Source organism: Centruroides sculpturatus, unplaced genomic scaffold, assembly GCF_000671375.1.
Source record: "Centruroides sculpturatus isolate CEXI.00-Female unplaced genomic scaffold, Cexi_2.0 scaffold345, whole genome shotgun sequence".
Taxonomy (NCBI): Eukaryota; Metazoa; Arthropoda; class Arachnida; order Scorpiones; family Buthidae; genus Centruroides; species Centruroides sculpturatus.
Window position 1 is genome coordinate 649,939 of NW_019384515.1, and position 14,104 is coordinate 664,042.

At 28.3% G+C, this 14,104-nt stretch overlaps 1 protein-coding gene across 1 annotated transcript; it reads left to right on the forward strand.

Moving 5' to 3' along the window:
* Window positions 1–427: 427 nt before the first annotated feature.
* On the forward strand, window positions 428–5,673 carry LOC111622537 (protein Wnt-7b-like). The gene is made up of 4 exons (XM_023364941.1): window positions 428–492; window positions 2,916–3,142; window positions 3,216–3,478; window positions 5,185–5,673. The coding sequence occupies exons 1-4, from the start codon at window positions 428–430 to the stop codon at window positions 5,662–5,664; spliced, it is 1,035 nt and encodes a 344-aa protein (XP_023220709.1). The 3' UTR covers window positions 5,665–5,673.
* Window positions 5,674–14,104: the final 8,431 nt, after the last annotated feature.

Sequence of the window (14,104 nt, forward strand, 5' to 3'; positions counted from 1 at the left end):
ATTCAGTTTACGGGACTACAATTAAGCGGTCATGACATGATGTCAGAATTTATACGCATGCCCAGAATGCTGTAACGAATAGCACATTTTTCTTTGAAGAAAAATTTTACATAAGATTAAATATCGAATAAATACAATAGTTTTAAATTCGGTTGTAATACGCCGATAATCTTAGTTTTTCCAACTACAATTGATGTATTTTACTGTATTTCATCGATTGGTATCTTTGTATTTTTCTAATATTTTCTAACATTTAGAACACGTGAAAATATCTGTTTATAAGAGACAATCTATATAAGTTTCTCCACCCTATAGAGGGTGGGATCAATGTCTGTCTATCTCCACCTCAACTACCTGGACAGAACCAATGGACGAACGTGTCATCTTTATATAGGAGGTAAACTAGCTATGTCGTCCCATTCTCGTCATGTCCAGCCGTTGGACCATTGTCACTCTGCTCCTTTGTATCTTTTATACAAGCGTCAATCTTAGGTAAGTTAAATATTTATTGTTTATTCCATAAATTTCATTTACTTAAGTGATATTATTTTACGTAGTAAAGTATTCACGGTGACAAGAAAATAATTTCGTTTATGAAATTCGTTCGTATAATGTATTAAAATTAAGTTTAATTGAAAAGCAGTCGATTCGTAATCGGATAACAATATTTTGAGTAAATTTAATTCGTTGTTATCGTAATAAAATGTTAATATGCCATAATAAACACGATGAACTTTGCTCGCGAAAATATCTGCGAAATAAATTAAATTTCTTTAGTAATAAATATATTATACTTATCGTTTATTTTAAAGCACATTATTACCATTTAAAAACTATCTTAATGTTATTTAACTAAATTACATTTGGAGAAATACATAATTATATTTTATGAGAAATCTTAGGCACGTTTTCTCATTATTATAATCAAAGGGCGGATCATTTTAATCCACATATTATTGAGTTGTATTCTTTTACTTCAAATTTCATATTACTGCTCATAAATTAAAGATATAAAATGGTTTTATGTTTTTTATTATGATGTATCATTTCCTGGTCCTCGCATATTATGTAACACCTACATACTTTCAGGGTACTTAATTAAAGTTATAAAATTTTCTTAGGATCCAAGTATAATATTGTCGCCATTTTAAACTAATCGATTCTATAATTTACAGAACTGTTTTCGCGAGTTACTCTATCTCCCACACCTCGCTGTGAACATGAGATCCCCATTACACTCCCGAATCTTATCACTAGAATTCCACCCACAATCAAACTGTAAGAGAATACCAACCAAACCTGTCATACCTCTTCTCTAATTACTTCCACCTTCGCTGATTTTTTCCCTCTTTCTGTGATTAAGTGATTCTAATGAGTAACTGATTAACTTCACGATCGAAACTGTTTGAATGATTAGAGATATTTCTTCCGTTAAACAGCGTTTAAATTATCTCTAACTGTACTATGTTTTCTTTTGTAACTAATATTTAACTATCGATTATTATGCTTCCGAAAATGGTAGAAACAATCATTAATTTTCCGGATGATCACCTCATTCATCTCATTGTAAAAATGCACTCCCTTTTCTACGTAGAACGAAATACGATTTTAAAAGATGTCCCTCCCAAATCTGTTTTACTAATCGATCTTATTCGCTGTCAACTGTCCAATTCCTAACTGAAAGAAGGAGGTGTAACTTGCGATCAGAATAATTCTCATAACAGTTTCTGCGGGAAAGAATGAGTTGATATTCCTGACAAGTGGCACTTTTTTTAAAAAATTTCAATAAAAAAAATAATAATAATAAGACTTTACGCCAAGAATGTAGAAAAGTTTTAACAGAAATGTAACGAAAATGATACAATTTAACATTTCTTTCATTGAAAATTTGAATGGTTTTTCTTTGATCGAGTATACCTCCAGGCCTAGAAATAATTAAACCTTTAAATAGATGCCCATATAACAAATTAGCGAAAAGACTTTAGGGTGACATTAGTTTAATCGTTTTCTTTTAATTTGATAAAGTGTCACGAATATCTAACAAACGTTCCAATTTCCAGACAGACTAGAGCGTTTTCTGGTAATAAATTACACAGTTCAAAGTTTCACTTCATTTAAGGTTCACTACATCTCATGACTTAAAGTCTCACTCGACGAGTTTTATGGTTAATTGAGAATGTAAAGCAGAACAGTCGCAGAAATATAGGTTATAAAGCAAATAATAATTAAAATATTACTAAAGATTTTTCTATTTATTGAAGTTAATTTTGATGGCGTATCAAAAATTTATACAAAACTTAAAGCTTGTCGGTTTTTAAATTAAGAATATGCCAAATTTTCCATCTGTGCTGAAACATTTTTGCACAGCCTAATTCTAATTGTAACCAATTACATTTTAAAGTATAACTAACTCACAGTTCAATGTTCTCATATTTGGTATCATTGCGTATAAAAACTATTATATTTGTTTATTTATAAATAAACACTGAAATTTGCATATACTTTGTTTCAATTATCATATTTTGTAATAATTCTGGGTGATTAACCTTACCCATTTAATTTCATTTGCAATGTAAGATCCGATCGTCCTCTGTCAAACAAATCCGTTATATACGATGCAGAATAGAAACCATCAACAAATTTATCCATCGATATAATACGAAAGCCTCTTGAATTACGACGAAGAAAACCAGAATGGAAGAAAACAAGTAAAATGTGACACCCATAGTAAAGAAGTTTCAAAGTGAATGATTTGAACACATTCCTTTGCCAAAGAGGGAACTGATGAATGAATGAATGAGACAAGAATATTAAAACTGCTTAAAAACAGAGGCACATAAAATTATCTGTAGTATAAGAATACGTCTACATTCTTTGGCTTTAACACCAGTTAATTCCATGACTTATTTGTTTAGATCTTTGTCCTCGGTTGTTGCATTTAGTGCTAACGTGATTTGTAATAACATTCCTGGATTGACTACGACTCAACGTAGGTTATGTTACCGGAGACCAGATGTCATTGTGGCTGTTGGCGAAGGATCCAGAATGGCGATTATGGAATGCCAGAAACAATTCCGAAACCATCGTTGGAACTGTACTGCTATAGGGAGTGATGCGGTTTTCGGTCATGTGGTTACTGTCGGTGAGTAATAAAAAGAAGATCCTCACTCTGAAAATTTCGTATTCGATTGATCTAAACTTTTCATTTTGCACAGGTAGCAAAGAGGCAGCTTACGTCTATGCTATTAATTCTGCAGGAGTTGCTTATGCAGTCACTCAAGCTTGCAGTCGTGGAAACATCAGTCGCTGTGGATGCGATAAAACTAAAGACGGTGTGTATAAAAGTTGGAAATGGGGAGGATGTAGCGCCGATGTTAAGTACGGAATGGAAATTGCCAGAAAGTTTTTAGACGTTCGAGAATTAGAAAAAGATGCGCGATCCTTAATGAATCTTCAAAATAATAAAGCCGGTCGAAGAGTAAGTTCATTTTTTAATCTTTATTAAGATTAATTTGCACACCGTGATCAAAGATGAAGTTGTGACCTTTACAATTTTCAGTTTATATATACAGTACAGTACTTATACTTCTTTAACTAATTAAAATAGGAAAAATACATTTATATATCTAAGTGGAATTTTATAGTTTTCTAGATCAGAAATGAAAATACTAAAGTTATCTATTGTTGCCCTGAGCTAAAGAAATGTTTGCTATGACAATATACTTCCCGCAGAGAGATAGATACTTCTTTTTTAATGGAAGCGTGTTTCTTTGCCATCTCTCAGCCTTCGTAATAAATAGTTAACCTCTTGCATCGAAAGATTTATGAAAAAGCTAGTTTTAAATTATTTTTGTTATAAATCCATTGATAGTTTACTAAACCATAAAAAGATAAAGATCTAAATAAATGATTTCTTTAGCATATTTCCTTTTGAAAAAAATTATATATATACAATTAATAAATTTTTTTAAAGTTTATCATTAAAAAATAAATGGGTATTTTTCTAATTTCATCTTCATTTATTTAAATTTTGATTACTAATTTATTTTATAAAACAGCGAAATTAAAATTCTTACGTGTGTTTAGTCTTTTATAATAATAATAAACAAGAAATTTATTCGGTTTATAAGTCTTAAAAACATAAATTACTGAAGTTTAGATTCTAAAATATCATCTTATCTATAAAATACGTTTAAATATTGTTATTTACGATGTTTTTAATTCGACATTTCGAAACTTACTTTCTTATTTTCGTTTTTATCTTTAAAAAAAAAATGAAAATTTTCAAAGTACTTAAGCTCATAAAATATAGAATTAGAATAGGCTACATGTTTTAAGAGGTCAGCAGAGAGTAAAGGTTTCTACCAACCTTTATATTGACTTATGCTTTCAAAGGTCTGTCAGTTATCCAAACGTAACCTATCCCTTTCTTTACAATTTTGAGTTGTAATTCAACAAGTTAGAAATAATCGTCGTAGCCGCAAGTTATATAACACTTTCAAATATAAACATTCGCCCTTTGATCCATCAATCAGTCCTTCGAATTCGTTTATGCCCCTGGCAAATAATGCTTTCAGTTCTCCATTAAACAAACTTTGAACCGCGTCATCGAAAGAATTAGAGCATGCATGTGCTATGTGTAAGGGCCCGTTCGGTTTTTAATAATTATAAACTTTCAACTTAATTTTAAGTATATTTTTCTGTGATTTAATTTAAAATTATGCAGAATTTATATAATAAATATCAATCAAATTAAACTTCATTTAATATTCGTATAGACTTATATTAATTAATGGATTATTCATTTTCCTCCTTCATGTATAAAGCTTTGTTTGATAATAATAGTATCGATATTTTAATTATTATTAAATGTCTAGAATATTTATTTTATGCTACATTTGTTGTCAGTTGTAGCATACAAAAAAATCCAATTATTTAAATAGAAAAAGTCTAATAGTACAATCACCAATCATCATTATTATTACTTGCAATAATTATTATAAAATATTAGAGTTTTAGAAATAAAATATTTAAATAAAGAAAATTGTCTCCAATATAAATAATAATTTCATTATTCATTCAATTATATGGACTAATTTGTAAGGACATAATTAATATAATAATAATAATAATACAATAAAAATTTAAACGTTTATTTAAATCCTTCATTTTTTTTCCATTTAGGCTGTCAAAGATACAACGTTAACAGAATGTAAATGTCACGGTGTATCAGGCTCTTGCACAATGAAAACTTGTTGGAAGATGCTGCCTCCATTTACTCGTATTGGAGAATATCTACTTAATCGATATCAAAAAGCTAAAAGAGTGATGGCTCGTCCCTCAAAAAAATTCCTTCCTCTTATTCTTCGATTAAAAAAACATAAAGGAACATTTAAAAGGCCCAAGCCGAAAGATCTTGTATATTTAGAAAAGTCTCCGAATTATTGTGAGAAAGATTTAAGTGTAGGATCGTTAGGTACTGTCGGACGTATCTGTAATAGAACTTCTACCGATATGGATGGATGTGGCCTGCTATGCTGTGGCCGTGGTTATAATACTCATCAATATAATAAAACGTGGCAGTGCAAGTGTAAATTTCACTGGTGCTGTTTTGTTAATTGCCAAGTGTGCAGCGAAAGAACCGAAGAGTACACTTGCAAGTAAATCCTATTTGTTAGTGATATATTTATAAAACTACAACTGTTTATATTCTATTTTATAAATTGTATATATAATAATCTATTTGAAAAATAAATATATTTATTTTAATACTTGTGATTTAATTTATTTAAATAACAAATTAATTGAAATTTTTAGTTCAGGGACTTTTTTTTTTTTTTAAATAATTAGCATAATTTTAGGATTGGTGTAATTCACAAAACGCGATATCTTTCTCGGGATAACTCTCCGGTCAAGGATAATTTGGATGACATCAACTGAAGATATAGCACCAAATTGGTCAAACCAAAACAACTGGAGGTCTTATACAAAATATTAATGGTTAAAAATCGAGTTATAACACGATCCATTCCACAATTAAATTAATATATGACATTGCTACTTTGGATTAAAAAAAAAAATTACAGTTAATGAGACTTTTGAAGTAGATTTGGTTAACCTATTTATTCCACACGAGAAAATATATTAATAAGTTTTATAGTTTGTTTATATCTTGTAATCCTGTCTGTTTCCGCAATAATAATTTGTACGGAGGATACCCGCGAGCCATTCAGGTGTTGGATGTGAATTGCAAGGTGGGACCACCTTTGAACGGGAAAGTACCGAATCAGCCTTGCTCCAGTTAAAAAAGTTATCGAAAATAGTGTGGGTGATGATAGGAAAGAAGATTAAATGAGTGATAATAAATATTGGCTAAACCAACAAACATTAGTATAATTGATTATGAATTAAAAGGGCGATATTTAATATGAATTAATCCATTTTTGCTCGGCGATATCTTATCTTAAATCTAATAATTGGCACAAGTATTTTTAAAAATAAATTTATATAGATGTCAATTTGCTCGTTGATATAAAATGCTTTAATACGGATATAATGCTCAACCTTTTATAAAAACCTTACGTTTTTTTAAGAGTATATTTTGCAAGATACTCCCAATAAAAAGATAAATGCATTGGCTTGTTTCACTTCGGGGCATTCTTCGGGTGACATCATATATTTTCAAAGGAAAACTGCTCACTTAAGGTGTAGCTATTTACACAAAGAAATATTATACGTTCAATTACCTATTAATTACAGCTTGGCAAAGAATTAAATACCATATATTTCGCTGCTGAAAAGAGATTCGATCTTTAAGTATTGCAATGATCCATTACTAAACACTCATCCTAACCTGCTATTTACTACTAACCAAACCCACAGCAATATCGGTTTATGTATTCCGTACACGGACGGGTACTGCCAAAGGTGTGACTGTAAGTAGCACCATAACATCGCGAGCGGGGTCATGCCCTACTGCTTACTGTCTAAAGTGCATGCTTGACGTTATCTAAAAAATCACTTTTTTTTATTAAAAAAATAAAATAATTTTAATTCTTTTTTAATCTTAGAAACAGATAAAATAAGCATCAATTATTCAATTGATTCCATTACTATAATTTATCCTTTTCAATATGTCAAAATTCAAAACTAAGTTTAAAAGTTAAATTCTATTTACGTAAAACTTTCATTACTTCAAAACTAAGATAATATCTAAAGATTATGAATAAATGAAACGTCATCATTGTTCTATCGTTTTCTTAATCGGTGACAAGTTCTGGAAGGATTATGTGTTGTGAATATAGATTATTAATTATCATGGAACGATGGATAACAGGTGTGGGATGAGATTCCATGTGCATGAAACATAGTAAAGTCCAGGATGTAATGAGTCAGCTTCAGTTTGGAGAAATCCTTGACAGAATTGTCCGACTTTCTCCATCGCAGGTGTTCGAAGTTACAGGTATGACAGAGCAGCCTACACGACGTGATTAATTGTGAGCCTGGGGTACATTTTCTCTTTTACCTCATCTACATGTAAACATGTGGCGCAAAGCCATGGTTATGAATGGTTAGCAATAGGTGAAATCGTACATCAACCACAGTTGAATTTAATTGGAAAACTGACTGATTTAGTTGCATCTTTTTATCATTCATTGTAAAAATAAAAGAAAATTATTAAGATTTTATTTTAAGATAATTTTATGTTTATAAGAGAAGACTGTAAAGAACTCAATTATTATTTCATTCAAAAACCTTTAAATGAAGAGCTATTCTTAAATCTGAAATTCTTCACTTAAGCTTAATTATTCGCTTCCGTATGAGAATATTTTATTTATACAATTATTAAGTTAAGTTTCAATTAGGGAGCTTTTCAAAGTGTTATATTTCAGATCATTAAATTTCCGAAAGAAGTCGAAAATTTATTTCAAAATGGTTAATGATGCGTTCATAGATTTATGATGCAAAAGTAATGATTTACTATCAAATATCGTTTCTTCTAATTAAATTATTCCAGCTAACTACACCGACTTTTTCTTCTATTTTCCACCTATTTAATTATTTTATAAGAATTCATTGTTTATTCCAAGTTAATTATAAACTTAAATTTAAATTAATATAAAGAAAATTTATTGAAAACTTATCTGCGATTTATTAGAGATTTTTTAACATTCTATTGAAAAATATTATTCATGTTATAGTCATGCTGATTATAAATAAGAATATATTTAAAATTTTCAAATATATATATATTTAACTCTGAACAACGATAAGAATAACACGCTTTAATTTGAAATGCATTCAAACATTGTTTTGATTCGTCACGGCATTTTCATTCATTGTGAAAAAGCATTCACTATTGTTTATAAAAGATAATATCGCCAAGCCCAATCTTGGTTAAACGAGAAACTTACGAAGATTTATTCTTGTAAGAGCTTTATTATATGATTTTCATCGCCCACTAAAAGTTGTGTAAACATTTCTGTTATCATTCTATTTGAAGTTAAAAGAAATTACTAAAATATTCAACATTTTAATTAACATTACATTGGTTTATATCAGCATTTTCACTACCAGTGGTACACGTACTATCACAGGAGTGGGCAAGAAGGATTCATTAGTGCTGCAAATCTATACCAGTGAAAAAAAGGTTGAAAACTGTTTGTTTTTATGATCCGAGTTAACTTAATACAATTTTTACAGAATTTAACACTTTTAAACACTTATTCGTGTTTAAGAATGAATAAAAAAGTGAGTATTTATGAATAAATAAACAAAAATCTTAATGAATAATGACGATCAGAACCGAAATGACTTTGTACTCTTTCATTATTTTCCAGATTTATTTCCCTTTTTTTTCTGATTGGCAAGAAAGGATTTATTTCTTTTTCGACAAGACATAATGAAACTCTCTATACTATTTTCAAATGTGTGATATTTGTTTTGATTACTAAGTATCATATTACCAAATTCGATTCCGTATAGAATTGCTTGACTCACAAACTTGAAAGTATTGTGGAAAGGGCAAAGAACAAATAATGCATGTTAGTTTCTCACCTATAAGAAGCCTCAAGTTAAAGATAATTTTGTCTCCGGAAAAAAAAAAGTTGTCCTTTTGATTTAGAAAACTTCAGAAAATACAATTTAACAGAAAGTATGAAGTCCAACTAAATATAAATTTAGAATTTGGTATGGCGAATTAAATATATATATAATTTATCAACATTATATTCTTCAAACATTAGAAATTTAATCTAAATTTCTTCAGTATGTTTAATTTCTAGAGTTTTTTTCCTCTTTTATTGAAAGATGCAATGTACAGTACAGTACATGAAATGAAAAATAATTAACGTTTGTACTGCTTTCATACAAGAGTCGGTTTCCTTAGAACATGGATTTTCGGAGGTAGAAAGCAAAGAATTTTATTTATTTTTTAACAGTAGAAATATAGAATTTCGTAGTTAAATTATAATTAAATATATCTATTATATTCTACAAATTTTTAACGGGTTTATCGAGTAAAATTAAATGCATTTTTTCGGAATTTATATTAAATATTTTAAACTTAATTTCTGATCTTTCTAATTCTAAAATTATTGATTTATCTAAATGACAACTTTATTTTATTAAATTATAAATGATAAAAATAATTTTTAATTATAAATATTTTTATTTTGCTTTTATACGTATATAAATATTCGTAATACAGGTTTAACATTTAATATAGGCCTATATATATATATATAAATTAATATTGAATTTATTTTAATAATTTATTAATAACGTGCCATTTATTTATTTTGTTATTAATATTATTAATATATTACTAAGTAATACGTTAATTAATTATATATTTAACTAGAATTTGTAAACGTTTTTGTGCGAATTTAATCATACTTAAATCTTAAAATTATATTTAAGTCTTATATTTAATAGAAAATTAATAATACTAATTTTAACTCAAATTAAACCACGCTATAAATTTAGTTTTTTGGGAGGTATATTTTTATTTTAAGAATATAAATCAGAATGAGTTACCCTAATTACCCCCCTCTGGATTCGCCCTTGGAAATAAGTTTACCAAATTTGACAATGTAGCAACTGTGTTACCTAATTTTTGTTTTCCTCTTTCTTCATTTTATTATAAATAAGCTTGTATAAATATTATATGAATAAAATCGAGGCCTTTTGTGGGAAAAGTAAGAACAATTAATGCAATTTTTTTTTCAAATATTTAATTTATCCTTAAGCTTAAATACTTGCTTGATGAGCATCAGAATATCATTTCAATTCATTATTATTACAGTAATAGCATAAGTATCAATCTGAAATTAGTTTGTAATTAACGTATAAAAATATAAAATTATAATTAGGCCTATATAAATCGAAATACACATCGGTTGGAACATTAATCACAACTTAATAGGCATTAAATATATACGGTTTATAAAATAAATGAAGAATAAACATATATTAAAGTCGACCCCCCTATAACACTGTTGATTATTCCGTTTTATATGAATTCCATGTTGTACGAGTCACTTAGATTTTACAAATAGACTACGTGAGCCATTCACAGCCCGGCACACCTATTTGTAAAATTTAAGTGACTCGTACAACATGGAATTCATATAAAACGGAATAATCAACAGTGTTATAGGGGGGTCGACTGTATATTTAAAAGATACTCTGACATAATTTAGAGTGAATTTATTAAAATAGTATTAAATATTTTATTAATTAATTATAAAATCTATATCTATCTTATAGGCCTTATTTATAGATTTTATCATTTATTTTGTATTTAAATTCTTTATTTTTATATATGATCGCACAAGTAATGAATTTAAAAGCGCATTACCATAATGGATATCCTCCATGATTTATTAAAGAACCAGCAAGTATTAAGAAAATATTAGTAATTTACCACCCAGAAATTATAGATATATCTTACATTATTTAATTATATTCATTCTATGTACAAAAGTTATTTCTAATACATACAAATATTACAATGTAAAGACTCGTAGCTCGGTAATATACTTGAAAATATTAAATATTTTCATTAGTTATTATATCTATTAGTCTCAAAATTATTGTTAATAATGTAAAACATTTTAATATTTTTATAAATGTTTTACTGGATGTAGGCCTATGTAATAATTTAATATAAACGTCTATCATTTGACCCTTTTACATTACAATTTAACTTTCGTCATTCTTAACCTTGGTCTTATTAGCGGGCCATTTTTGTAAATTTAGATGAATTGTATAAACAAATTTTCATACTATAATATCAGAAATCAGATTATGAGTAACCTATAGGGGAGACCGGGGCAACTTCGGCATGCGGGGCAAGTTTGTCAAGCGCTTTTTTTTAAAAACAAATTAAAAGGAGACTTTGGTTATAGGTTAGGCAGTTGAGTTTTATTGGTGGCTTGTTGAGTGTNTGATTAATGATACTTTTAACGATGTAGTTAATTTAATTTTCTCTGTTACAGCAATATGTCGTATTTTCAAGGAAATTGGCATTATTATATTTCCACAATAAGCGACACTATTCTTATAAAACCAACCACACATGGTAGTTTCTTTCAGGAATACTTTATTCAAGTTACATATGCATTTCAGGAGTAGGTCTATTTAATCCTCTCCCTCTTCAGATATATATATATATATATATACATTTCAGTATTTCAGTACACAAAAAAGGTACAATAATTTCCAATAAAGTATACAAATTTAATATTTTCAAAAGAATTCATAAAAATATCTTTAAAAAAGTGATTCATATATGCTTTTGAGAATTTTTAATTTGTCTTGTATTTATCCTATGTTTCTATACCAATATATACTAAAATTACAAAAACGATTTAAAATAAACAACATACAAAGTAACCACTTAATTCTTACTCACTGTTTTGGATTCCACATTTATCCTATTCAATCATTATTAAAAATTATTACAAAGGTGACAAAACTTGTCAACATAGTCCAAATTTGTACAATGGTTACTTAGACAAGAATGACACAATCATTAAGTAAAAATAACTATGTGATTTTTACTCAGTTTATTATTTTTATACATTCATTATGTGATGTTTACATTCATTTTCCGAGGAATGTCACCAACATAATGCAATACTCAATGAGGACTATTTCATCGTCATACCGTTCCACAAACTTCCCCTGCTGTTCCTATATAGCTTTATGGGAACAGCAGGAGAACTATGACTATATATAATAGCTATATCCACATTTAAAATATGCAAATTGACTTGGAAATAAACGAATTTCTGAGCAACGAACAGACATACGGTGTTTTGAGGTGTTTCTACCAGAGAATCATACTTTTCCTATTCTAAAAGTACACACACAGTTCAATTAGTAACTGTATCCAAATTCATGATATTGTTAGAGTTAAACGATTTATTTTAAGATCTGAGGTTAGATTTAATTTCGAGAGAGTTGAGCGGCTTTCTTTTAAATATTATAGATATAAAGCCTTAATGTTTTAATGAAGACTGGTTGAAGAGGCGGCTATCAGAATGACGATTGATGAGAGAAATTAGAAGTAGGCGTAAATATACATATCTCCACCTACTTTTATTCTCCAATGATATATAAGTTATATATATATATATACTTTTTTTTATTCTTTATTGCTCAAAATTGCTCAATTTGTCAGCGATTCGTTGATATATTGGTTATCTACATGAAAATCGAGTATCAAGGAGAGCTTTTACGTCTTTAAAATGATGTAACTTATGGTCATAACCTTAATTTAAGGATTATAAAAGATATTAACAGAAAGAAACATCGAATTTTGTGAGTAATATTTGTACGTATAAAATAATTTTGTCAAATGAAAAATAATAACTGAGACATAGGCCTACATAAAAAGATTCTTTGATGCCAGTTCTATACCATTTGATATAGTAACTAAAACAATTAGATCTCTATTTAACGCACCCCGATTTCGATTTACAGACTTAGAATTTGTTTTAAAAGAAATAACTATAGAATTCTTTCCTTATTCGCGAATAGAGCATGGGTTAGTGAGTATAAACTATTTAATATATTATATATTATATTAACTTAATACTGTATTTTATTTGTATTTATATATATTNATTAGATCTCTATTTAACGCACCCCGATTTACAGACTTAGAATTTGTTTTAAAAGAAATAACTATAGAATTCTTTCCTTATTCGCGAATAGAGCATGGGTTAGTGAGTATAAACTATTTAATATATTATATATTATATTAACTTAATACTGTATTTTATTTGTATTTATATATATTATAACAGCATTTTAATACATTCCGAACATTATAATTTCAGTTCTGTATTAATATGTTTTTAAAATACATTGAATTTAACGACTAGAGCGGGCATCCTCTTTCCCAATTAGTTCGCTAAATCTAGAGTTTACTGTATTAGAAATTCAAAATAATTAAAATTTAAGTTGTGTTTCTATACTATAGAAAATTATATGCCATAGACTTTGCAATAGACAATGAATTTTGTTTCGGAAAAGTTTTCAATTTTGTTTTTGGAAGTCTGCAGCTCATGTTTATAGTTATAAATAAATTATTTTGCTTAATAACAGATTTTTAGAGTGATTTTTGATTATGTTATTATATGATAAGCCTAACGTGGCGGTAGTCAATAACTAAAAATGCTTTTTTGTACCGCATTGTATATCGAGTGATTTGGATCACTTTACGTGGAATGAAATGGATCATTATAATTTATGAAAATTTATCCATAAAAGCTGTATGAACACGATGATAATAATAATGACATTTGTTATCGTGTTCTTTCCATTTTAACCTGTCATTTTATACTGTAAATGTATTATAATTCACGAACAGTTAGTCTTTCTATATTATAGCTTTGGTACAACTGGATTATTTGTGGCTGGTCTGAAATTATACCCGTTATGTACAAGGCCTAACCCACAATGGGAGCTGGAAAGATAGTCATTAGGGGGTAACTAGATAGAAACTGGGGGCCTTAGCTTCCTGAAAGGCTAAATGGCCCCAAGAAATTTTCGAAATAATAAAACCAAAGTGAAATTATTAGGAATTAGTCCG